The following is a 27,842-nucleotide window of genomic DNA, read 5'->3' on the forward strand; positions in this document are numbered from 1 at the left end:
TCCGATAGATTATAGTAAAAATGCTCAACAAACATCGATGTATATTATTCGATGCATCGGAGAAGTCTGATGTATAGTTTACATTCAATGTTTTACCACACAATAAAAACATCTACTATTTTATTCAAATTCGCGTCGTATTGCAATTTACAATCTTAAAAGATAGTATATCGTTCATTTAAATGCTTAGGTGTGAGACTTCTTGTCTTGTCTTGTTGAAATTGACCTACCAAAACTTAACATTATTGACATCAAACCAACTTCGATCCATTTTCAAAATCGACAAACAATTTCTGAAATTATATAAAATTGCACATACTTTTGAATTTATTAAATTTATTTTTTAATAATAATACTCTATGTTTGTTCGTATATGAGTTCTGTGGCAACACTATTATAAAATGTCATGCTCTGTGGTCGAATGTCAATATATTATAAAATATAAATAAATATAACCTTAAACCTAAGAAAGTAAGAAATAAAACATCTGTACTCTGTAGTTAAAACCGGCGAGTTAAAATTCATCATTTATTAAACTACCATTCAAATTTTGCAAAAAATATAAGTTTATGTGGCTTTAAAACATTGTAAGCGTGAAAACTAAAAATTTACCGTAAAATGAATATAAAACTTATTTGAAAGTATTACTTATTATAAGCACTGGTAGTTAAGTAAAAAATCTATTTAACATTGTCATTTCAAAATGGTCACTAGAAGAATACCTTACATGTTATTTTCGAAATACTCTAGTTACCTATCAAGAAATGTTTTCATAAAATCTCCACAGAAAAAAACATTTCACTGCACAGTGAACATGAATGTAAAAATGTTTATGGAAAACGAAAATAAATATGCCTATGAAGTAATGCTGAAAAATGGATATGTCGATGATTTAAATGTTGGAGAAATCAAAATACAATCTACAAAAACTGATGAGTTTCAAAATTTCCAAACTAAAAATTGGTCAAAGCAATCACATCAAAATTTATATGAAACATTTTCATCCTTATGTACATATTGTTCTGAACAAAATATAAGCATAGCAGATCAACAATTTGATGATTATATTGACAGTTTAACTGATAAAATTAAATTTGCTACTGATGAAGAACTAAAGTTACTATTTTATTGTTTATCTAAATTTCCACAAACTGAATCAATTAAAACTAGGAACTTTATAGAAGTTTGGGTTGCTTTAGATGATGAATGTTTCCGTAGGATTAACAGTTGGACTTTTGATGAAATGCTTTCATTTCTCTCTCTTTTTTACATGCTGAATATTACAAGAGCTAGCGATTTTACTTATAAATGTTTATTGAAACTAGCAAACAAAGCAAAGAAACTAACTAAATCTCAAGTAATACAAACACTTTTTTTTGTTGGTACAGCAAGAAAAGCCCCACCAGATGTACATAATTTAGAAGTTTTTATTGAAGAGAATTTTTTACAATACAGTGTTGATGAACTTGCAGTTATCTCGATGGGACTTTTTAAAAGTAAAACTCCAATAAGAAGCCCAAGATTAGTATCTAATATAATTGATAAAATTATACAAGAATCAGATCAAATTCATGAAATTTCCCTCGCTACGTTATTAAAGATTATAAGATATTCGTTAAAGGTATGTACAGATAATAAAATATATGAGTTATTGGATACGTTACAGTATGAAATACCAAGGTTATCAGTTATGTGCAATGTTCATCTAGCACTTGTTGGAACATCTACATTAACATTACATGAAAACTGTTTAACAAAGATTGCTGAGAAAATACAAGCATCAAAATCTTCTGCCAGAATAAAAGATATTGAAAGACTTATTTTAACATATGGAACTTTTAATTATATTCCTAAAACCAATACTTGTTTCTTCTCTCAAATATTAGAGGAATTAAGAAATCCAAGTCGTGCAGAGGAAATTAAGAAACATGGTAGATCATTTGCCTGTTCTATTGCATATCTTGGATTGCTTGGAATATACCCTAAAGATTTAATTAATAAAGTTCTGAATAAAGAATTCTTAGGAGATACATATGGAAAACATTGCTATCAATTTGGTAGGGAGGTTTTAAGTATCCACAATATGGCCAAAATATTTTTAAAAGATGATAACATGAATCTTTTAAATGAAAAACAAGTTACCATGTTATCAAAAAAATTCACAGATTATATACCTAGTGAAAGCTACAAAAAACAATATAATGTGTCTGAAAGAATGTTTTTGGATGTAAACAATGTCCTACAGATAATGCGTGGTGGAAGGGATTTTGTAACAGGGCATCATATTGTCACACATCATCAAAGAGGAGGTAACAATGTTTTCTTTTTTAGCTCTGCATACAACAATGTAGGTAGAGGAAATTCAGTGTTTAGACCCTGTTCCCCACTTTCCACCCAATTTTAAAGATTGCATGTTGAGTGGCAAAACTCAAAGTCATGCTTTGTCTTGTCACCTTGAATGGTTCCCAACATTATATTATATATAAAATTAAAATATTTGATTTCTCTTACATTTTTTAGGCATTTGTGGCGCTTCTGGTTTGAATGTAATCTGGAAAATAAAGGGTGCAGAAATTGAGAGAAGAATGATCATATATAAATAATATTCATTTCCCCTCTCTAGTGACAAGTGCAATTGCAGTGTTGAGTTCCACAATTCAAGGCACAATGTCATGAAACGGAAGCAGGAATTAATAAATATATTAATATATATATAATAAATATATTTATTTTGTGTACTATACTAGCTATTATCAAGCTTGCTTATTAACTTGTAATTTCAGATTTAATTCTTTGCAATGATCATGAAGGCAAACCACTGCCAGTTACAAATGCATTTTCTGAAACAAAATTTGGTCTACTTTGTACACCACCAGATGATAATATTTGGATTGTGCTTATAATTGCTGGTAGAAACACTATGATTCGTAATTCAAATTCTGCAACAGGACATTTTGAATCAAAGGTTAATGAACTGCAAGCACTAGGATATAAAGCAGCTATAGTAAGTGTTTATTTTATGTTGAATAAAGTATTAATTACAGATTGCAATTACAAATAAATATTTAGCCATATAATTATAAAAATGTTGTTTTTTTTAGGTATTGTGGAATGCTTACAACAATTTAAAAAGTATTGATGAAAAAATTGAATTTTTAAATAATTTAATACAACATTCTATGAATGAATCGTAGTGCAGTATGTACATGGTCTTAGATAATGGTATGATATTTTGTACATAAATTTTATTTCTCTAGATATTTTTATTTTTCTTATAATCCTTTTACTCTGCAGTAGATTTGTAGATTTTTAGAGTTCTGTATCTCAAAAACAATCACTGTTGTCAGTCTGATTGTCTGATAAGAACATTTATTTTGAGATGACATGAAGATATCAGGCTAAAATTAATATCAAATACAAAGGCCTACGATGGTCGAAACAAAGCTAACTTCACATGAGCCAATCTGTAAGCCAATATGTTTCCTTGAACTGACAATAAAATAAAACAATAAAAATAAGACAATTGTAATATAATTTACATATTTTTTTATTTGCAAATATCATCAAAATTTAAAATTACATAGTTATATTGTGTATTTTTACACATACATTTATTTTAAAATATTCTTAAAGATACACATATTTCTACATGATAAAATTACATGACTTAGGCACTCCAATTTACCCATCTAGATTATTGTTTTCATACGTCCTTTATATTATGATTATTTTATATTCTTTTATAGAAATGTAGATATGTATTTAACAATTAAAATAACATAACAAAGCAAAAATAATTCATTTCAATGTATTTTTGACACAATTAGGTAATTATTAACAGCCAATTGTAAAATAACATAATTTTATTTTTTTGTTGCTGGTTCTATCTATCTGTTAAGACTAAAGACCCAAGGCCACGATTAAACATATGGACGGATTTTGAAATTGCGTAGCCTTGCTAATAAATCCTCATTTGTGTATTTAAAAGTACCTTAAAATTGTTTTTAACATTTTTAAAATATTATTTCACACTTATGAAAGAAAAATACTTATTTAGAAAATGTTTAAAAATTTGAATTATGTTATTCTAACTACATATATTTTATTAAAAGAAAGAGCTTTGGTTGCTATTTTTTATTATTTTTTTATCTTACCTACACATTTTCAAAGACTCATCTAACTAAATAATAAACACAATTTACGTACTTTTCTTACACTGAATATACCGCATAAATTTTTTGATTATTTTTTGTATATGGTGTTATAATTTTAAAAAATAATATTTATTATTAATTATGTTTAGATTTTATGGTTTGAAAATTTCTGAACGTAGGCCGTAGGTTCTATTCATAGTTCCTGAAAGTCTTCTTTATTGCAGTGCCGCGTTGTAAATTTTTAGCGCCCTCCATCAGCCTACAAACAAGAATAAAATGTAATATATTGTCTTAAAAGTCATAATGAGACACAGATAATTATTTACATTACATGTGTAAAGTCACCTCCACCATTTTAAAAGTGATTAAGTAATACTTTATATTCATTAGGTGAGTGCAACTCATTTGATTCCAGATAGTTTGTTAATACTACGTAAGTTTAGGTATATTTGATTTTTATGAAGTGCAAAAATCTATTTTAAGTAACTTAATAAAACAAGTGTAGGTTTAACATGAAAGTGCTTAATATAAATATATTTATCTTACATTGTACCATTGTTGATATAACGAGTTGATTGAACGTATAATTTAATGAAACTACTATGTAAATCAATATTTGATATTAGTTACTTTTGGTATACTAATAGATGGAGGTAAAGGTAAAAGATTATTGCCATATCTGGCATGAAAATTTTGATTATTGGCATTTAAAACTATAATAGGATTTTTTTTGCTTGACATATGAGCCTGAAAAAAAATTATTTATAAAATTCATTCGTCTGATATTATAAATATAAAAAATGGAATTGCCTATAAAGGTACATATAACTAATTTGATTTCAAAGAACGAGACTAATACAGTATTTGGTCTAAACTGAGAAAAAAAATATTATTTCGGGGTCCTTACTTAAAAGCTGTCGTGACGCAGGGGCACAAGCATGGGACTGTAACACGACGGTTGTGGGTTCAAATCCTACTTGGGCTATTAATTAGTATTTTCATTTTTTCGCTCTGGTATCAAGGCAAAAGCGCGGTGAGTTCCGCCATTCAATAAGCAATGCTCCCAGAATTCGGCGTTCTTAACACTAGGTTCCCTCTGCCTACCCTGCTGTGTGCGATATGCAGCGTGAAGCTGAAAAAAAAATAAAATAAATCAAGTGTACTTACTAAAGCTTCAGTCTTTTTCCTTAAATTTGACCTAGATAATGTAAGGGCTAATTCTGATTGTAATCTACTCGTTATAGGTTCATCATCAGCTATTCTTCTAGCATTATTTTCTCCGCTTAGGAAATCCAGTTTTGATGGCTCTTTTCTACCAATATTGTTGACATATTCTCCAATAGTCACTGAAACTGGTCGTTTTTTCATCGTGTCGGGCCCATTTGGAGCTTTAATAAAATAATTTGAAGGCGGTTTTGGTGTCACGTTCAAAGGATTATTTAGTTTATAAGACTCCAATGATTTTATTTCGACATTTTGGTCTCGAAGGCTGTTTGTTTTTATTTGACCAGAAAAGTCCGTTTTATTATTATAATCTGGTGTGGGTACCCTGGTCAAAGCTCCAAGTTTTCTTAAGTTCGGTGTTTTGGCTACGTCTGTCTCTTCCAAATTGCTAGTGTCTTGTTTATTCTGGTTACCATTATGATGACCGTTTGTTAGAGGCATCTAAAAATTTACACATAAATAATTTTATTGAAGTTATTAAGTTCAAAAATGGTCGTTATGTAGCTTAAGCATTAATTGTATTCACCATCTATTTTCATAAAACAGCACGTAATCATTTAAGTATATCTAATTAATTAAACCTTTTATACCTAAATGGAACTTATTATGCTAAATGTGTCGGTTACAATAATAATTAATTAACTAATCATAGTAATTTATTATTATCGAAGTTTAAAATATATAAGGTAGATAGTTTTGTAACTTACTGGTGGTGGAGGTGGCGGTTTTTTTAGGAAGTCTTGTTTATTGTGTGATTGTTTATCATTTTTCGACTCAATTTGATTATTTTGATCATTGGCAGCTTTCTTGATAGGTAATGATGTTACTCGATCCTAAAACAATTTAAAACAGCAAGTACTTAATTTATTGTTTTATACAATAGCTATTTTGGACAAAGGATTCTTAGAAATTTCGTAAAATAATATTCATTAAGGAGAATATCGGTGTGTGATACCTAGTGACATCAGGGTTAAGAAACTTCTGTTCGCAGTCCTCACACTTACCTACTAAGTTCTGATTATTAAAAGTATTTATGGAGCTATATCTATCTAAGTATACAAGTTTTGGCAAACTGTTAGACAACTGCCACTACCTTTGAATATTGACCACTTTGATATGGTGGGTATTCGTTGTAAATTGGTAAGCCGTAAAAGTAGTAAAAATACAAGGAAATTATTGTTTAAATTCCTGTACCTTTTTTCCTCAAAATGTAAAGAAAAGCCCAAACTAACCATTTAATTTTAAGGAATTAAGTGTATACAGGATGGAAGCGTCAGCGCTCCTTTTATGGGAACAGCATATAGTAAAATATTTCAAACCCATACCTAAAGAAATTAATGAAGATACCTCAACAGTTTAGACGTAGGATTTTTTTTACCTCTTTAAGTTATGCGGGGTTCTTGGTAAAGATTTTATTGATTGAAGAATTAATTATAGCGGAGAAAATTAATATTTCGAGTGTAAATGCGCCTTTGGCTTGTTATGCATATAAGTATTGCTTAAAGTATGGTACTTTAATTTCAAAGGTCAGTCTCAACTCACAAGTCAACTCACCTATCTAAAAAGCTAAATAATTATCTGAATAGCCATTTCCACAAAGCGTAACATACTTACTTAAAAAAAGTCTATAACTTATTAAATATTTATTCTATTTGTCTCTATGAACAATAGCGCACTTTAAACATCGTCCGAAGCGTCCACAATACCACGAATGTAACAATTGCGAGCATTTCTACGTATGTACATAGTCAGCTATGTAGAATAAATCTATATTAAACTACTATAGAAAATATATATACCTAGCTACATACTACTATTATAAATTGATGGACAACTAAAATTGAGAAGAGGGTAAAAAAATTTTAAAAAAAGATTATATTTTTTTTTTATTCTATTATTGTAAAATATAAATATATATTTTACGTAAAATGTTAAAGAAGTATATGTTGTTTGACATTGAACTTTAATTGCCAACGTCTTTACATAGCAGGTAAAGCCTTTAATACTCAAATGAAAAGTGAATTAGTAACTAAATGACGTCAGCTAATATTCGTCTTAGCGAGAAAAAAGTGACGTAACGCAACTAACCTGCTATAATTAAGGTTTATTATAATAATATATTTGAAGTTATTGCTTAGAAATCTATAGCAGCACAACAAAGCAATTAGTGGCCATGAGATTAGTGAAGCAATTAGTCTGTGTTTAAAAGTTAATTTATGTTAAAAATACATAGTTTTTTTTAATATAGAAGTTACACTATTTAGTAAAAATACAAATGTTGTAATTTCAATTTCGTTTGTAATATTATAATATTTAAGTTATCAATGCACACATAAGGCTTATATGTGTGGTATAATTTTAGTGAAAGAATGGCGATAAGTTAATGTCAATAATAAATCCACAACGGCTTTGGTGGATAAGGAGTGAAGTTTTTGCTGTTTTATAAATTAAATATCTACATGGCGATAAACAGTTTCAGGGTTATTTCAATAAGAAATTTTGCTATTAATAACGAAATAGAAAATTATTTATGCTTGATCTAAGTCTAATCGATGGGTTCTTTCAATAAAAAATGTTGCCACTAATGACGAAATATAAAATTATTTATGCTTAATTTAAGTCTAATCAATCTAACCAAATAAATAACTGGCCGACCGTATTATAGGCTACGCTTCGCTCTAATAACATCACTAGGATTTACTTACTTCGTAGCACTGAATAGTGAATAACGGTGGAGATTTAATGTTTTTCTTCATTTTTGTTATTCACATAGACATCATTTTTTAAACAGTAAACAAATAACACATAAATTATACACACTATAGTCACGGTTTGCTATAAATGCAATTCTTATTACCAATATTGAAAGAATTAAAGGTTAGCGTGTGAAAATCACCAATAACACTCATCGGAAAATCGCATAATTTTAAAGTGTATTTTTCCAGTAAAGTGCGGCGCAGTTACGATTTTAGTGCAAGAGCAGTGTGGCGCGGCGGAGCGCATCGGTGACGGATGTGGTGAGCTGACTGAGCACCGGTGCCCGCTGCTCGCTGCTCGCTACTCGCTATCGTTAGACGAGACTTAAGGCACACCGCACAGGTGCAATACGGTCAACGAGTCGCGGCCGCCTTGAAGTTAGTTGTAAATGGCTGCGCAGATTTGATTTTACGATTTTACTTACATTAGATTATTTTTTTACAAAGTCAACAATGCGCAAAATATCAGTAAACCTAACTTCAGGACGGTCAAGACTTGTTGACCGTACTGCTAGAGCGGGGCCGGCGTTATCAGTGCGAAGCGCAATCGTGTTAAATCACTGCTCCATAAATATCTATGTTGTATATAAATGATAAATTAGTAAATAATCGATAATAAAATAACATTAATTAATGTTTAACAAGAACGTTAACTACACCATCTCTTGTTAATATAATTATTTTGTTTGCGATAAGAATGATATGGATCTTGAAATATATTTTGTAGTTTTTTATTGTAATGGTCGTAATCTTGCAGCGTATCCAAGAGATCGTTTTTTTGCGAGGAGGCATTTAATATGGCCTTTTTAAATAAGATATAAAAAATCCTATATTATAAAAATACATTTAGTCAATATCAATAATTATTAAGTTTAAGAATTTTGGTGCGAAGCACAAGCGTGCAATTGTAAGCACGAGAGATGGTTGGTTCGATTCTCCTTCGATGTTTTTTTTTCATTTCCTCACTCTGATAACGAGGAGAAGTTGGATTCCGCTGCTCACCACGCTATACCTTCAGAATTCGACGGAAAATGGGGAACTGCAGTGTCTTAAAGGAAATGTTCCCTCTGCCTACCCTGCTATAAGTGGGACACAGCGTGAAGCTAATAATTTTGTAATTCTAAAGTTAGAAATTTTGTTTTAAAAACAGTAAAAAAAGGTTCTAAGTTATATATCAGTTTTTTTCAACGTGATAGTGATTGCAATTTCCAACAAAGACTGATAAGATTAAATTCGATATTGAGATAATACTATATTGTATATTCAAAAAGATAAAGAATGACGAAGGTGTTAAAAAATGAAATACTTATATTAAAAAACTTTCCCTAACTTAGAAATAGGTACCTATTTCTAAGTAGGTACAATAGGAAAATCAAATAGTGTCTAATATAAACTTAAATTGCACAATGCCATATATTTACGTAATTTAAGCTAATTACATTAATACAAAGGTAAATTTATATGAATATAAAACACTACGAGGGGTTACTCGGCTTCTCGTATTACGAAAGGAGGTCACTGTCCTACGTCTTGTACCGTCGAGTCGGCACTAATAGGCTTTACTGAAACTTGCAACTACGACAATAGCAACATTATATCGGGTAAACTAGATTAAGAATATTATTTAGTATTAGGAGCAGCTATGTTTTTTAATCATTTAAAATATAAAATATTAATATACAGCAGATTTAGCAGCAATAGAAGACCTATACCACTTTTAACACGGAAATTTCTACTATCTCCTAAAAGGTCCAAATATTTAAAACTGTCATCAGTTCATTTTTAAAATATATTTCGCAGACGGCATTAGTACCTACGACTCGGAATTTGGAAACTTTTCATATTTTTTTCTTTCAATGTATTTTTCTATTTATCCTATTATGAGTACTTATACTATAATACCTTTAAACATTCATAATACTTAATAGGAATGTTTAAAAATTAATATCTTGTTCTATATTATTTTCTAGTTTGTTTCCTTTTGGTTAAACTTGTATCTAAAAATTTTGTAACAGTTGTGAAAAAACTTTTTAACACTTAAAATCAGTAAAGTCGATTACTGAAGTCAATATATTTTTTTAAAGAAAACACAAGTAGGTATATACAATATACATTATTATTATTTCGTTCCAAATATTTAGTCATGCTTCAATACTGATTGTCTTATGTAAGTAAACCTGCTATGAATGTGGGGGTATCAGGTTTTTGCCAGGGTCTGCCTTCCTACTCAACCTACTCCATTTTGCACGGACCCGTCCTCGGTGATTTGACCATTGGCTCTCACGTCTTGCACCACGACATCTACCCAACGCTTCCTTGGAGTCACGCACTCCAAGACTACCGAATGAATGTGTTACGTATGCGGTCAGACCGCGTTACGCCACACTTCCACATCAGCATCTTCATATCAGTTACGTGAAGCTCCTGAGTGTGCCGACATAGTGCTGGCCTAGCATTCGAAGTCATATAAAAGATCCGGTCGAATAATACTCTTGTATATCAACCCCTTGAGCTTGGACGGTATCCTGCGATCGCAGACCACACCAGTGACCTCCCGCCATTTGGCCCACGCGCATTTACAGTCTGTAATAATCCCGCTATAGATGTGATCGATGCCTCCAGACTCGTGCATATCGGATGCACGGTACCTGCACTTCTAACGTCTGTATAGATAATGCTCGAGTCCGGGCTTCTGTAGGCCATGAATTAGATCTTCGACAAATTTAGCTTAGGACGGTCATTTTCAAGCGTACCCTTCCAGAGGTTCACTTTACGATCCAGCATCAGTCGGTTCTCGTCAGTGAGTGCTATGTTGGTGCTGGTCTAGAATGTGAGCCAAGACAGTATCGAGTACTACATTAAACAAGACCGAACTAAGAGCCGAGCCCTGGTGAACACCTACTGTAAACCATAGAAGTGGACTCGTCGTACTTATCTCTGATAATCTCAATATTGGCTTTGAAACGAAGCACAATGTATGGTACTGTATGATACTCATAAGCTTAATGCCACCATAACTACTACTATTAGGGGTCGTAAAGGTGAAAAGGCCACTGGTGTGCCATCTTAGTAGTTAACTAACCTTTTTAAAGATAATACTGTTAAAACTTTCGCCTCTTTCAGAGCGACAAGTGGCCTGCTAGTATTCTAAAATTTATAAAATGAACGAAAATTAGGCGGGAAACGATGAGTTTCTTAATACTATGTACCCTCTGCTCATCCTGCCATACGCGAGATACAGTGTAAAGCTTATAATAAATAAAAAAAACATGCAGTCACATAGATCACTTACCAAACTGTCCATATTAGCGTTATTATTGTTTTCTTTGTTGTTCACAACATCTTGATTGGCAAACATTTTTCTGTGAACCTTTTTAAACTCATCCATTAAAGCGTCGTGGTGTTTTTTTTGGTCGTTATCAATGGCTTTTGGAATATTCGCTTTCTTAACAGGAATTGCAGCCGTTTCTTTTTCTGTTGGTTTCTTGTTCTGAACACAAAAAAAGATATTGTTAAATTAAATTTGTTTTTCCAAATTTAAACTCTTAACCGTTGCGTTCAATCATATGCAATGTAACTGCGCCTTGATAGCGTCATATTATCTACTTATTTGTATTGTCTTTGCTGTATACAATTACAATGACCTTTAAAATTATTTGTAGTAAACAATTATTTGCAATAGAACGACTAACAGTCGGGAAAAATCAAATCTTGTATGAACCTTGAAGATTTTATTGGAAGGCATAATTTGAAAAATTAATTAATTAATGTTTTCTGATATCATAAGTACCTGTTAAATAATTGTTATATTAGAAAACATTGTCAGATTATCAGATACACAATAATATAATGAAAAATAAAGAATCCTTACAGATTTCCTCCTTAGAATTTCTTCGGCAATGGCACTGGATAAGGTAGCTGAACTCGATATACTAGTAGCATCAGCATCAATTTCTTTTTTTAAAGGTGGGGCATAATTGCAATGACTTTTAGGACACGTCGTAGAATTCATATGATGAACTTCTACAACAATAGTTTTTTTATCTTTATCTCTATTCGTTTGTGTTGTTGCAAATGTATTTTTCCTAGGATTATTATTATCGTAGCTGCATTGTATCGTTGCTCCATCCTCTGTCAAATTAATAATTGTTCTATTTAATGGACTCTTTATTTTAGTCGCTTCATATTCTGTTTTACTTTTTCTATTAGATTTATTCTCGTATGAGTGAGGATTGTTTGGTATACTAGGACTGTCGTAGTCGGGTTCAATATCAGATGGTGCATCAAAATTATGTGTGTCGTTGTTTTTCCAATCGAAATCTAAACTATCCCATGTTCGCCTTTTTATTCTGTTCATAGTCAACCTAAAAATGTTTTTTTCTTAAATAATAATACAACCAAATTCACACAAAAGACATAACTAAATACAATATTTGCAAACATAATTTTTCACTAAGCAAAACTAAAAAGATAATAAACGAATATATTTATTTAAAATAATTTATAAAAAAATAATATTACATTATGTGGTAATGTAATTTCTTTATAAACTATAACAAATGGATGCAAATCTACATAAAGACGGCAGAGAAAACCTAGCAAATTATATGTAGATACTACGTTCCCCACTCTCCGCTTAATCTTCGAGACTTAGTTGACTAGCAGAATTCAACTCCGCGCTTCGTCTTCTTACGAAAGCGAAATATTGAAAATAATTTATTCCCCCGAGTGAGAATCGAACTCACCACCCTCGCTAGTACGCGGACGCAGCGATACAGCCGCTGCGCCACGACGGCCTCGTAATAAAATATTTATTATATTATTTAACAAAATTTTTCACTAAGCAAAACCTGTCCGCTCTGTCAGCAGCCTCCTCAGCCACACTCGCGAGTCTTCGCCGCAGTGCAGCGGGCGGCGCAAGCGGTACCGGCGCGAGAGCCGGGCTGCGCTCGCCGGCCGCCGACGACGCGGAGCTATTGTAGCCGGAGCTCTCGGGCGACACCAGCTCCACTCCGGCCCCTTCTCGGATAATAAGCTCGAGTCTTCCACTAGTCTTCATTGCTGATATGGCCTGGAATAAAAAATAAATTAATCTATTTCTAGGAATAGGATAGGAATTTTGTTGTACAAAATTATTAACAGTGTTCTCACTAGAAACAGATTAATGATATGGATATTTTTATGCTCTTAAATAATAGTAATAGTTTTTCTGATATATTGTTACATTGTGCATGAATCAGTTACTAGAATAATAAATTATTAAAAAGTATTACCTCGTTAAAAGATACATTTGCGAAGTCATGTCCATTGCACGATAAGATTTGGTCCCCCGGCCTTAATCCAGCTTCCCGCGCTATGCCACCTTCCCTTACGAATTGTACAAAGATTCCCGGTTTCCATTCGGGTCCTTTACAAATTCTAAAATGAAAAATGAAAATAATTTATAACATGTTTATTGCAAACTTGAAAATCATGAAAGTTAATATTTTGATTTCCATCCTAATAAAAAAACTTTTTGAAATTTGTTTTAGGATTAAAATAAAGTATATAAGAAAAAAGTTCTACAACAAAACAAGATATAACTCAAATGTTTTCTCCATTTATGCTTACAATAACGTACTCTTAATACTCTAATAGAATGATAATGATGCTACAATATATTATAAAAAGTATATAAAAAAACAATAAATAAATTATTATCATTCATAAAATTACAGTATACATAATATAAAATTAAATTTTATAAACTTACCCGCACCCAAGTTTAGCTCTTGGAGGTACTAATATAGATAATCGTAGATCTGTGAAATGGTCGGTATTGTGGCACAATGTTGGTGATGAGGAGACATCCGATGCCAAAGAGGCGCGTTCCGAAACAAATTGCCATGATAAAGATTCATGTTCTTTGCTAGAAACAAGCCAAATATTTTAATACTTTTGATAAATCACTACAATTACATGACTCCATTGACGCAATAAGAGTCTGTGTGTTCTCAAGATGGTTGTGGAATGTAGATTCGATAATTTCGATACTCTCTCAGGAATTGTTTTTTACGTAGGAATCTAGGGTTAAGACACTCGGTTCCCCACTTTTCGCCGATATCTGTAGGCATTGTGTGTTGAGTGGCAGAACTAAACGTTGCGCATTTGCGTTACAAGAACGACCAAATGAAACTATTGAATACTTAATTTCCTCGATTGGGAATCGAGCCCACAACCTATCGCGTTTAGAGACGTACACTTGTGCCCCTGCGCTACGAATGGCCTCAAGGTCAATTAATGAATATGTTAATTAATATAAAAAATATTCAGCTCTATACGCGAGGGATGAATGCAATTAAATATGTATAATAATAATGTCTAGCTTCCTGCATATCGATTTTAATCGACAACATTTTTTTAAACTATTCAGTAGATAAGCAATTTGGATTTAATTGCATAATAACACATTTTTGTGTAAAAAATAAAATGAAGTAACATAGGTGGAAATTAAAATAAAGTAAAATAAATATGCTGGGCATAATTGTCGAATAAAAAGGATAGGAAAGATCGGTATATTTAGTTTCAAATATATCTACTTATTCTATATAGTAAGAACAGTAAAAGTTCCTTGTCCACGGGTTTCTTCACAGAAAAGTCAATTCCCGTATGCAACTATTTTTTTATACTTTTGTTGCTTTCAGTAATTAGTTGCGAAAAATATCCATTAACAGCAAAAAAATATTCATTTCAGATGATTTCATTTTAACATACAAATGTATTTTTTTATTAATTGTTATTTTGAAACGCATCCTCTACTAATTACGATGTCTGTTCTGTGATCACGGCATATTTCCTGAACATACCTATGCGCCCCTCATACCTATCGATATCCCCAAAAATTAAAAACCTTTATCCTATTTTAATAAATAATTAATTATAATAATAATTTTGGTAACTATAATTTAATTATACATACTCTTTTACTGGAACCATTCCGACATCTGAAATTAAGAAAAGAAATAATTCTTAATAACATAAAACCCATAAAAAAAATAAGGTAAATGTTTTACTAAAAAAAAATATTATTTGAATAACATTAAGTAATTTTAAGTTATTCTAATAAATAGATGATTTTATTTTAAAAATGTAAAAATCTCTGTTATAGTTTGCCTGCTGACGTAATATATAATTAAATTTGAACTTACGTCTAACTTTAATTTTTATCCTAGATTGTGAGGTGATGTAATGGACTAGTTCAGCATGAACCGCATCATCCACCCGATAGCCGTTCACGCTCATCACCTGATCACCAACCTGCAAATGATGATGTGATAAAGTTTTTATTAGTTAAATTAAAAAATATAATATAGTAGACGCCAGTCGTGGTGCAAGGGTATAAGTGTGTGACTGTATACGCGACAAGTAATGGATTCGATTCCCACTCGAGGAAATGAAGGTAATATTTAATACTTTTATTCGCTCTGGTTCACAACGCTCTGGTTTGGAGGCAAAGCGCGGTGTTCAGTTCCGCCACTTAATGCCTCCAGAATTCGGACGAAAATGGGAAAAGGAGTGGTTTAGGTTCCCTCTATCCTGTGTGTGCGGGATACGGCGTGAAGCCAATAAAAATGGTATACTAACATATAATAGCAGTTGGTTTACTTATAAACTAGTAATAATACTATTTCTATTTACTAATAATAATTACTAAAATGTTTGTTGCTAGATACAGTTTCAATAGGCAAATTGGGGACGACGCTTTTGCAAGTGTACCTACCTAACAAACAAGCAATGTCAAATATGTAATAAAAAAAAATGGTTGCGCTTGCGTTGCGTGAATGTGCCTTGTATTGACCGTGTGACATCACGCGCACAAGTAGACTGATGTCAGCCACGTCGCGCTGTGACGAAAACACCACTTTCTTTACGTTCTCGCGAAGAAGCCGGACTGTGCACCTCATGCCCCACATATCCGACAACTTTCCTTCGAACTTTCTTATCAATTTTTTTTTTGGCGGAAATACTTCCAGAACTTTGTAATAATATGTTCTTCTGTTTTTAGGCATAGGTATAATAATATAGGCCAAAATGGGCTTTGATAATATTAATGGCACATAAAAAATGGTGCATATGTATGTATAAGTGATTTAATTTTTTTTTACATTTTGAAATATTTTCTTAACGCTCGAGTATTTGAATTGAGTAAAACGAATTACGAGTACAATTTACTAACAGCGGAAGAATTACGAGCAGGTTGTGATAAGAACATTTAAACTGGGTCTTAAAAAATCATAGCATATTGCATATTTGTAATAAAATAGTGCTTGGAGAAAAATATTTTAAATATTTAAATGATTAAACTATGAAATTATTACACTATGAACGTTTTTGTCTATAATATTTTATATGCAATGAATTTTTAATAATAAGCGTAAGATTGTGGACTCGTACTTAAACTACAAGTATATTTATTTTCATAAGCAGTAGACACATATGTTTTAGTCTAATTATATTCGTAGACTTAAATATCTCTACATCAAGTTAGACAATGGATTTTAAGATAAACAAAAAACTAAAAAAAAAGCTTTTTTTATTGACTGTGTGTCCATCAATCAAGACCATTTTAATTAATCGAAATCAAAAATTGAAAATTTATAGATATATCAGAAAAAAACCATTACAAAATATTTGAAGTTCATTTCATATTCGCAAACATAACTTTGTAAATTTTTCCTTCCAACCTCCCGTTCACCTACAATCATGGTTTTAGAACGGAGTCTGAAAAGTCAAGTTCGATTCGCACTTGAATTATTATTTAGTTGTAAGCATAGCTTTATGTCAAACAAGCAACAAATTACTTTTTGTTACAGCGGAAATTGATTTCTAAATCATAATAAAATATTATGGACTTATATCTTCTTCTTCTTCTTCCTGGCATTAATCCTGGCTATTACCAGGGTGTGCCTTCCTACTCAACCTACTCCACTTTGCACGGTCTTTATGTACATAGGTACTTATAAAACTACTTGATAAAACGTGAAAGATTATTCTTTCAGAATTTATTTATACATGTTACGTAGGTATCTCTTATTCACAGTATAATTTATATTTATTATTTTTGAAAAATATATCCACCTGTTTAAATATCTGTTCTGCTGACAATATTTACTGATGAATCATTGCGTCTGTTTTCATTGTTATATCGATTTATTTTGCAGTATTATAATTTTTACTATTTGTTTAAAAAAAAAAAATACTCATATAAGTATTTATTAACACAATGTGCAAGGTTTAAGCTGCATTTGTTTAAGTGTGTAATTATAAATGCCCGTAAAAGACTTTTAAAATAACATCTATAATTAGAAAACAAAATTATAATATCAATACGTCTACGCAGGACATTGCATCTTCATATTATTATTACTCGTCTGATATGTGGTTTGAGTAAATAATTAATCTTTAATTACTATCTTCTTATATCTTTCACTTTTAATAAATCGAACACAAAACTAAATATAATAAACTTAATAAATTATTAAGAGTTAAATTTAAATAATTAAAGGTGATAAAAAAAATTGAAATTCGAAATTTAAAAATCGATGTTCACCACTAATAGATAACGTACGACACAGATTTGGAAATATAGCTGCAGGAATGGATGCTAAATCAAAACAAGATTAAAAAAAATAAAAAAACTAAATTTGATGATGGGCACACCTTAAAAGGTAAATGACAATGACTACGCTGTCAACATCTTAGAACACTGTGGGGTGTGCGAGTCCAGCTTTTAAAGTAAAGCTGCTGTAAACGCCAGTAGGCCTAACAGCATTAACCTCAAGTTCTAAAAAAAATCCTTTTGAAGTACGGAAACTTTAAAACGAAACTTTTATAACAATAATTATTTAACGATTATGTCAGAGAATTTCTATGAATATATAGTACCTACGCATGTAACAAATAGATAGTATTTATTTCGTTTCAAAAAATGTTTATAAATATATATTTTTATGTTTGGCAACATTTATCTATTCTGCAATCTAATAGAATAAATGATTTAACAATTACTAAGATCATTATCAAAGTTTTTGAGTTCGCATCTTAGGTTTTCTATTTTAGCGTCTATTACACAACGTTAACCCAAAGAGGCACACTGGATAGCAGTAGAAAGTCCAACAATCAGGTACAGCTGGTAATTGAATGACCCACGCATCTTCTAGCAAACGTCTAATCGATCCACTTTGAAGTTATTTTAAAATTATTTTTTTCCTTGTAAGTATCCTTATCCCGTTATTAACATACGTTCGTGGTATTAAACAAGTATCCGTCCTGCCTCTGTAACGTTTGTAGCATGTTACACAAATCGTTGTCTATTTAAAATAGTTATATATAAACAAAAATATTTTTTATATAATTAATATTTTAGTTTACAAATACTTTTATAAAAATAAATATTATATAATTTAAATAAATAATAAGAATACTCGTGATATGAAAGTTTTTACAAATAATTAAATTTTCGCTTCTAAGTTAACGTCGAAATAAATCTTTAAATAACGTCTGAATGAAACTCGTAAAAGCATCTCTATTCCCAAGAATGATAATGTAAGCTTCACAAATTTTATTCATAACAACGGATATTAACTTCTTTCGTAAGACTTTAATAAGGAAATAATTGTGCGAAAACCAAACTTTTTAAGATGTTATTCACATACCTATAACATTTATAAGACAAGTTTTAAAGAGTTTTAATTTCCTCTTTTTTATTATTCACTAGCTTTCATTTATTGAAGAGCTAGACTCTTATGAAAATACTTTATAGTGTAGATTTAGATAAACGGAATAAATTTGAAATCAATATTGCGACACTATCATCTAAAATTGCTAAAAGTAAATTATACAAAGGACATTTTTTGTTCAGTTTTATTTATAAATTACAAACAAAGTTATAGCCGACAAACGCTTTGAAAAAGATCTAAGCTCAATTTTGAGAGACTCTTTGTGGTAAGAGAAACAGTGGCTGTTACGTGAGCACTTGAAATAATGGAATGTTTCTTGCGACAATCCAACCTCGGACGCGAGTAATTATAAAGCAGGCGAACAGCCAGATAATTGTGAGAGGTTTTCACATATTAAAACAAATGATGGGACACACTGCTGCACCATGCTCGTGGGAGTGGTACCCAACTATGTGTTTACATCATGTCTTAGTTGACAGGTTTAGTTATAAAAATATTCTAAAGTACATATTTTGCATGGAATAAAATAAAAAAATCTACTATAATACTGCTTACAATGTAATATTGAACAATTCCTTATTGTTCTTGGCAAAAAATCGTAAAAAAATGCTAACACAATGTGGAAAAATTGCCACCAAATGGACATTAGGCAATCTTAGTTATGTAACTACTCGTATATAAGTTTACAGCAATGCCATTAATAAATTCATACGTGTACACTGTACATATTAAATGGCAGTACTGCAAAAAAGTTTATATTAATTCTATTATTTTGGACGGATATGTACTCGGAGCTCTCCTCATTAAAGTTAATGTCCATTAATTTATATAATAATTAAAAATAAAGAAAGACATTAATAGAGTAATAAATATTTTTTATGTATTCTTATTATGCACACATAATACACTATGAAAATTTCACGTTACGCTTCGAAACTTCTGCATTTTTTGCATGTCCTTCATAATACGAGAGATGCTTAAAGATAACAATAATGCGATTTTTGAACACTTACCTTCAGTCCCTGAAGATGAGCTTCAGAGTTAAGTTCAACTTTTGAAATAAAAAATCCGGTAGCATACTCTCGGCCACCTCGTAGCGAAAAGCCGAAAGCAGGTGCAGCCTTGCGAGGCCGCAAGAGGCGGACGACCCGCACGCGTCTCTCCATCATGCCCGCTGTCATATCAGCGCGTGAGCCGGACGTCGTCGTGGACGCCGTTGACATGGCATACATTTCCGCCCTGAAAATATTACATATGTTAAAGTAATTACGCTGTATATTATACATATAAATATTTAACACAAATATGTATTAATGTAGTAAAACAGCTTAGTGGATATAAAGCCAGTTTTCGGCTTGACGCAGTATATAGGTATATAGGCAAAGGGAACATAGTGTTAAGACACTCAGTTCTCCAATTTCTGCTGAATTTTCGATATATTGCGTGTGGGGTGACGAAGCTCAACAATATAATTTTTACCTTGTTACCAGAGCGAAGAAATTAAAATATTAATAAATAATAATTTATTTACCTGAGTGAGAATCGAACTCATAACCATTGCGTTTACAGTCGTAGGCTTGTGCCACAGCGCTACGACGGCCACGATATACTAATGTACAATATATTGACATATGGTATTATTTACTTAATGTTAAATACAACACGCACACGTGTAATATAATATAGGAAGAACTCAAACGCTACATCCGGATTTAACCTTTAATAAGAAGTCATAGAAATGCGTAACTGTTACGGCATTTACAATTGTTGACTATTATCTCCGACATATAACCTACTTTCTGTGTTAATTCGTTTCTCATAATGATATCAAAACTTGAAAATTTTGTACATTTTCACATGCCCTATACGTATATGTATTTTTATTTTACAGAGTAATAAGCTGGTAAACATGTACCTATATATATTTATATATTTCAAAAAAGCCAGTCGTGGCGCAGGGGCTTTGTACCCCACGGTGACTATAAACGTAACTTGTTTAGGTTGTGAGTTCGATTCCCACTCGAGAAAATAAAATATTTATTAAAATTTATATATAAATTCCTTTGCTTTGATATCGAGGCAAAAAGCGGCGGAAAGTGCGGAACAGAATTGTCTTAATAGGAGCGGAGTGTTTTGACACTAGGTTCTCGGGTTCCCTCTGCGTACTCTACTGTGTGCGGGATACAGCGTGAAACTAAAAAAAGACATAAAAAAATACAATATGAGGCATACAGCATACTACTTATAGCTTATCTCTATATCGACTCATCTTACTGATCAGACATATCTAATCGACCAGGCGTAAAGGACATGTTCAATGACGTTTTTAAACGCCTATTCTATTGTATCTAAAATTATTCCGAATAAAAACATCTTAAGTATAAATCTCTGTTTCATTTTCTAGGCCGGCGCATGCCCTTTCCACATAGATGGTATTAACGGCGAGGTCATGAATTAGTTTTCCATAAAGCAGGCAGAGCCGAACATACTGTATTTTTTATATATGGGTTTTTGTTTTGCTCCAACACCCATGTAGGTATCATATCTAATATATGTAATTTTTTTACTCAAAAATATTCCTTCAATTTATTAATCCTACACAAAATTATTCTCATAAAATCAATCAATAAAGAAATTACAAGCCACCAAAAAGTTCAAAATGGATTCGTCGTATTCACATCATATATTAAAATGTGAATACGACGAATCCGTTTTGAATGTCATCGTTAATGAAAATTTTAAGTTAAGTAGAGCAAATATGTAAAAAATATTATAACATTTCGGCTGTCAGTGTAACTTGTTTCTTTTAGTCTTTAAAACATTTACTGCCGCTAAGGTTATAATTTAAGTATTTGTTTGTCGTAATTTTATACTTTTTTATTAGTTAGCGCATCGCCGTCGGCACGGTCGTAGGTTCGGTTCTCACTCAGGGGAATGTATTATTTTCATTTTCCACGCTCTGATAACAAGACAAAACGCGGGATTGAGTGCTTGTTATAATTGCCTATTTGAATAAAGAATATTTTGAATTTGAATCTATATTCTATACTATTATTAATTAATATTTACTGAATACTTATATGTATAAAACATTTTTACCTCAGAGCTCATTGAAGCGCCTACCTATTCATATAATTCTGAACGATAAAGGATGTTGTAACTACAAGAAATCATTCGGAAATAATCACCTCTAAAGCCGGTTTGCGAAATTAGTATTTTTATTATGTACAAACATTTACAGGTTTACTTTTAAATAGAACAACATTTATAAACTTGAAATGTGTATTCTATTTTTAAAAATATTCTAACAAAATTTTGTGATTTAGGTTCTCAAATCTGACATAGATCTTGAGATGCCATTTACATTCATAGATATATGTACTTTAAAGTGTTTAAATAAAATAATAAAATTTAAATAAAATAATAGTATCGTTAATACTTTTTCCTTCGATAGTAAATATATATAAATGTATATTGTATTTGTTTGCAATACACAGATGAGATGGATAAGAGGGGGTAGAGGACAAGGGGGCAGGCAAGAGCGCAGTTCCTCTGAGCGGTACAATGACCTCGCTATGCGTCTGCGCAGCCTCCTGCAGATTTTACATTGCAGACATTTATCACATTTATTGACACACTGATATGTAATATAAACGTAATAATAGAAGTATAGTCATTCTGCTATTACAATATAATTATTATGCATTTTTATCAACTAGGTATCAATTCCATTAATATAATACAGGTGGAAGCATCTGCGCTCCTTTCACGGGAACAGCATATAGGGTAAAATATTTTAAACTCATACCTAGAAAAATAGTTAAGATACGTCAACAGTTTACACGTAGGATTAATTTTAGGAATTAAAATGAGATCACATTCAAAAGTTCTGAGGTAACAAACATTAAAAAAGTACAGTCGAATTGATAACCTCCTCCTTTTACAGAAGTCTCTACAATGTACCTAATATATCTACAATTATTGAGTAGTAGTTCACATGCGGACAATGATTGATTTATTCAAATATTATGACAAGATTTTGAAAGTGAAAGCTTACTCAGATCACCGACAATAGTGCACTTGACACAATATTTGATCTACGTAACGCTGTCTACACCGTGTACGCGGAAATCGACTAATACCTACTCCCGAACTAGGCGTGCGAAAAAATCTATTGTACCTGTTAAGTTAAATTAAACTTTATCACGATTTTTATTTAAGTATAAAAATTTATTATATGCACATTGTTTTAAGGATGATTAAAAACAAATAGAGGAACAAAGAATATTTATGCAGATTCAAAACTGCGTATGAAAATAAATAAATATTATTTTGAAACTAATAAATATATCACGTATACTTTTTTAATTCGTAGTTTTCTTCATTTTTCATCAATAAAACAGCATTCACTATTATGGTAATAAACTGTTAGTTTAACATAAATTCCAAGCAGTAGGAACGGCCTTACCATTTGTAACCGATTAAAGCGATCGCCATTCGTCTCTTTTTAGGTTGACTATTTCAGACTATCAAAATCTCTAAAGGTGTCACATTTAAAAAAAAACAAACTATTAAAAAAGCTATTTATCTAGAGAAGACGTTTTAAATAAATTTAGATATATTAAAAAGTGAAAGTAAGGTCATTTCATCTTGCGATTATTTCCACGCTCACTCATTTCTTGGGTAAATTTTTTGGGTAAATATTCACAAGTTTTAAGCGTTTTTTGTTAAGAGTGCAATATTGTAGCTTTTCACAGGCCAGGCCAGGTCGACGAGCGCGCGCAGGTGGCGACGCTGCTCAACCGTGAATCCCCTCTCGCCCCCGTCGACAACAACTGTTCCCCGTTTTTTTTTCTCTCTAGGAAAGAGCATTGGCCTCAGTTAGTCACCAATAAAATAAGTGAGCTCTATACCGCCAAATTTGTATTAATACGTAAACAAAGTATATCTGTTATGTACATTTACATGCACAATAACTCCTTTCTGATATAAAAAGTATCTAACATATTAAATGCTGCTATAAAAACATACAAAGAAATAGCCTCTACGATAATTAATAACTAATATACAAAATTTACTCTATTTATTTTTATAATTGGGGCGAATGTATCTTATTCTTCATCACGCATAAGTAAATTTTCATATACACATAAATACCGCAACGAAAATGTGAATTTCCTTGTCTACGGACTCAACGCGATCAATAATTGCTAGGATACAATACAACAAAAACTTTCGGTGCCCGTCACCCTCTGCAATTGTATGGATTCGTAATTTCCGTCATGAAAGCCGACTCTTGTTGGATTAAGATTAACAAGCACTAATTTTATTATTATACAGCTATAGATACAACACTATAATCGGATAAGATAAGATAAAAAAAATAGTATAACAATAAGCTTTAACTAAACCCAACAGAGCAAAAGAAGGTATACAGGTTAGAAACGGCGCAAAATCGGCGTTCAAACCGGCTTCGGCGAGTCGCCAATTAACCGCGTCCGACCTCTGAGGCTGAGACCCGCGAGCCCGTGATGCTATTCATAGATACCGAGCGACTCCCCAAACCGCCATCGCCATCTGGATATATTGCAACTCGGTACAACAATGTGACTCAACGGCTTTACATAACTGAATGCTAGAACAGCCAGTTCGATCTAAATCTGAGACCTACAGTTAATTTCCTAACCGTTTTGTATTGTAATGAGAACTACTTTTAGTTTTTACGATAAGTTTATAAATGTTACTTTAAAAACTTGATTACTGATCTAATTAGTCTAGTATATTTACTTTTAAAATATTATATAGCTATATAGCCGCTGTTTTAAATAAAAAAAATCGTAAAAGACATTAATTACTTTTAAAAATGTTTTTCCATGTCTTCCTTCAATTCATGTGGCATCCCTACAATGAAGCTTCTTTCCTATGTATCTTCTTCTATTATGATAATGATAATAAATTTAAAAAAAAAGCTTCCTTTTAAAGCAATGGTTACAAATAATTTCTTCTAGAGGTAGAGAGCCTTTCTGTCTCTGGGCAATGAAATGTGCTCGCTTGGTACTTTTAGTCGTAAAATTACCGTTGTAATGGCGCTCCTGCTTAGCGTTCGTTTGAATAATTAAAGGTTTAAAATATCTAACTTTACCAAAGATTAGTTATCATAATCAAGATTAAGAGTAAGGAAATAGAATATTTTTGAAATATTTTTAATTTTAATATAGATTATATCTAAATATTATATGATGAAATAACACATTATAAGCGGGAATTAGCATATTATGCGGAGATCCTACTAAAGAGATTACTCTAGTAAAATGTTATTAAACGTTAGTTTAAATAAGTCTTTATTTCATTGTTCAAACAGTAAAGAAAATAATAAAAAATAACGAAATACCCGTCACGTCAAATCCCTGTTCTCAAACCCTAGTAATAATAGAGTACGTAAAGTTTTTTATACATTATAACAATCTGTCATGCTATTTGTACGACGTTCAACAAAAAATTCCGGATGTAGAATAATTTTCTGGGAAAGGTAATCTTTTTACTAATCTGCTTTTTTTTGTAGTATCATAGAGATTATTAAAAGAGAAGAGACAGGTAAAAACCTGTATTAGTGTTATAACAAAAAATAGTTTCAATAGCTGGTACTATGCAACAGGAAAATATTGCGTTTTATTACGTCCTAAAAATTTTAATATGTGAAATCATTTTTCCATCCGTTACGTGTAGTTATTCAATAAATAATATTCCTAACTTCCTTTACGAAATAAACCTACATAAGCGTTAACAAAGTTTTCATGATTATTATCATTATGGCAGAATTAATTAGTATTTAAGTAGTTTAAGAGTATAAAATATTAACGAGAATCTTTATTTTTTATTTTATAAAAAGATGCATAAAAAGTATTTTCTTATTTAATAAATTATTTTATCTTTATATATATTATGTAAGTGTATAATTAACAACGATTGAATTCTTTATGATATATATCTACTTAACAGATTTTTATAGCAACACTAAAGTATTGCCATACTATAACTAGTTACTTCTTTCACAATGCTAATTAAAAAGCGGATTAGTGAAAGATGTTTAAAAACTCAATAAGAAAGCAGAATACAACCTTCTGCCGTCTTAAGAAGCCGAAAGAAATCGCTTTAAAAAGCGGGAGATGCCATGAATGGATGGAAAGCGATCTGACAAGCAAGGTGACATTTTCTGTTCACACGATCCTATAGAAAAATCACATGTATGCAGTATATACAATGTGTAATGTCAATAATTACCTAATAATAGGCTAAAAACAACTAAAAACGTGTTAACGTTTCTTTACATATATGGCTTTTAGGCTTTTATCCTGTACACAGCAGAGAAGACAGAGGACATAGTGTTGAAACACTCCGTTCACCATTTTTCGCCGAATTTGTCACGCCGCGCCTCTACAATAGAGTGAAAAAGAAATGAAAATATTAAATATTTCATTTTCTTGACAGGGAATCGAACCCACAAACTGCTACATTCACAATCACACGCTTGTGCCTCTGATATTTTGATATGCAAAAAATCATGTGTGTAGCAAGCAACCTATCTAGAAGACGACCCATGCGTTAATTAGACATCAACGCGATATCAGGAAGGATCAACGCGGTATCTCGATGAAGATAACCCACAGTTAGGATTCTATTGTATTAATATTGTTTTAAATGTTTGCATGATATTATTAGAAGCAGTTATTTAAAAAATATTACCGTTTATTGTGAAATAAAAAACGTAAATTACAAAGCGCGAACTAATATAATGGAATATTAAAAAATATTTTAAATTCAAACGTGGGCAACGCGATAGTAGATCCAAGTGGGCACTTTATATTATTTATATATTTTTTTATAGATACCTTCATTATCAAGTAGTTCTAATATACCATTCGGAGCATTAAGCAAAGCAATAACAGCTTTTTACTTTCTTTATTTTATTTCTTCTAAATATAAAAAAGTACAGAAATTTAAAATCGTGACGGTATATTAAAATTGAGCTAGGAAGACTAAAAAAATGATTAATATTTCAAAATTTAAATTTTAATAAGCATATTTCTGTTACTGTCGAGGTACTTATAAAATACTATGATAATATAAAATATTAAGAAATAACAGGCACTTTACGCAACGAATGAGAATATGAACATAATTATTTCGAATAACATTTTTTTTTTTATTTAAATTGCTTTATATAAACATTTAGAATTATATACGTATAAAAAAATATTATAAAGGAGTCAGTTTCGAGAAAATTTAAAAGGAATTTTATTGAGTACATTACAAATTATAACACATTATACAGCCTTATCATTATCAGCAACATAAACCTGTCATTTGAAACGTGCACTAGAAGGTACTTATATCTCAAAGACAAAGTGAGATATATATCCGTACCATTTATCTTACAATATAAATATAGGATAAATCACAATATAAAATATAACATATGGCTAATTACTGACCTTAGCGTCCAATACCAGAGTTAGTTGAAATTTTAACACGGGTACATTTCTTCAAAATTTGAATAACTATAACCAAACATTGTCGATCAGGGTCTCATGTTTTCACTGGTTTTTGGCTCCTATTGTTATCACTGTACACTGTTCGAAAAATCTAAAACCATCTACGTATATATGACGTTACAATTTTAAAAACTAATTCACGGTTGGATTGCGGCAACAATAACGGGTTGCCATTGAAATTAATAGATTATAATTATATACAGCGAGCACAGCAGACGTGCGTCCCGCGCGCCGCACCGACACGAATGGTAAAAACTAAAATCAAGGCACTCAAAGAAAGTATGACGTTACATACCATGCTAAAAGCCTCGCTCACTGACTTAATTGGAAGCTAATAACTCATGTTACTCGTGTAGCTAACAGTTGTCACGGTTACATGTGTGTTAACAATGTATTCATTTAATATTTAAACTACTTTTTAAGCTACAGGTAAATAAG

At 31.2% G+C, this 27,842-nt stretch overlaps 2 protein-coding genes across 3 annotated transcripts; one reads left to right on the forward strand and one right to left on the reverse strand.

The window, feature by feature from the left end:
* Positions 1-392: 392 nt before the first annotated feature.
* LOC146530046 (FAST kinase domain-containing protein 5, mitochondrial) lies at positions 393-3,258 on the forward strand. Its single transcript, XM_085200180.1, has 3 exons — positions 393-2,309; positions 2,784-3,004; positions 3,102-3,258. The coding sequence occupies exons 1-3, from the start codon at positions 704-706 to the stop codon at positions 3,192-3,194; spliced, it is 1,920 nt and encodes a 639-aa protein (XP_085056306.1). The 5' UTR covers positions 393-703; the 3' UTR covers positions 3,195-3,258.
* Positions 3,259-3,529: 271 nt separating this feature from the next.
* On the reverse strand, positions 3,530-27,661 carry LOC146530047 (uncharacterized). Of its 2 annotated transcripts, XM_085200177.1 has the most exons (13): positions 27,345-27,661; positions 19,866-20,091; positions 15,322-15,430; positions 15,093-15,117; positions 13,887-14,042; positions 13,408-13,552; positions 12,985-13,205; positions 12,006-12,498; positions 11,427-11,624; positions 6,086-6,211; positions 5,322-5,819; positions 4,701-4,901; positions 3,530-4,413 (listed from the first exon to the last, which is right to left on the reverse strand). In XM_085200177.1, the coding sequence occupies exons 2-12, from the start codon at positions 20,082-20,084 to the stop codon at positions 4,764-4,766; spliced, it is 2,328 nt and encodes a 775-aa protein (XP_085056303.1). In that variant the 5' UTR covers positions 20,085-20,091; positions 27,345-27,661; the 3' UTR covers positions 3,530-4,413; positions 4,701-4,763. The 2 variants fall into 2 exon arrangements, with proteins under 2 accessions (XP_085056303.1, XP_085056305.1); XM_085200179.1 differs by lacking the exon at positions 4,701-4,901 and having other exon boundaries at positions 27,345-27,660.
* Between the last annotated feature and the right edge of the window lie 181 nt (positions 27,662-27,842).

Source organism: Heliconius melpomene, chromosome 17 (genome assembly GCF_056956725.1).
Source record: "Heliconius melpomene rosina isolate 202511_hmr_F chromosome 17, ASM5695672v1, whole genome shotgun sequence".
Classification (NCBI taxonomy): Eukaryota; Metazoa; Arthropoda; class Insecta; order Lepidoptera; family Nymphalidae; genus Heliconius; species Heliconius melpomene.

Bases quoted from the DNA above. Each gene is read 5' to 3' on its own strand.
- LOC146530046 (XM_085200180.1), top strand. From the start codon at position 704: ATGGTCACTAGAAGAATACCTTACATGTTATTTTCGAAATACTCTAGT. The intron at 2,310-2,783 runs GTAACAATGTTT...TTGTAATTTCAG, and splicing joins CACACATCATCAAAGAGGAG to ATTTAATTCTTTGCAATGAT. The intron at 3,005-3,101 runs GTAAGTGTTTAT...TGTTTTTTTTAG, and splicing joins TAGGATATAAAGCAGCTATA to GTATTGTGGAATGCTTACAA.
- LOC146530047 (XM_085200177.1), bottom strand. From the start codon at position 20,084: ATGTATGCCATGTCAACGGCGTCCACGACGACGTCCGGCTCACGCGCT. The intron at 15,431-19,865 runs GTAAGTGTTCAA...CATCATTTGCAG, and splicing joins CTCATCTTCAGGGACTGAAG to GTTGGTGATCAGGTGATGAG. The intron at 15,118-15,321 runs GTAAGTTCAAAT...TCTTAATTTCAG, and splicing joins GATAAAAATTAAAGTTAGAC to ATGTCGGAATGGTTCCAGTA.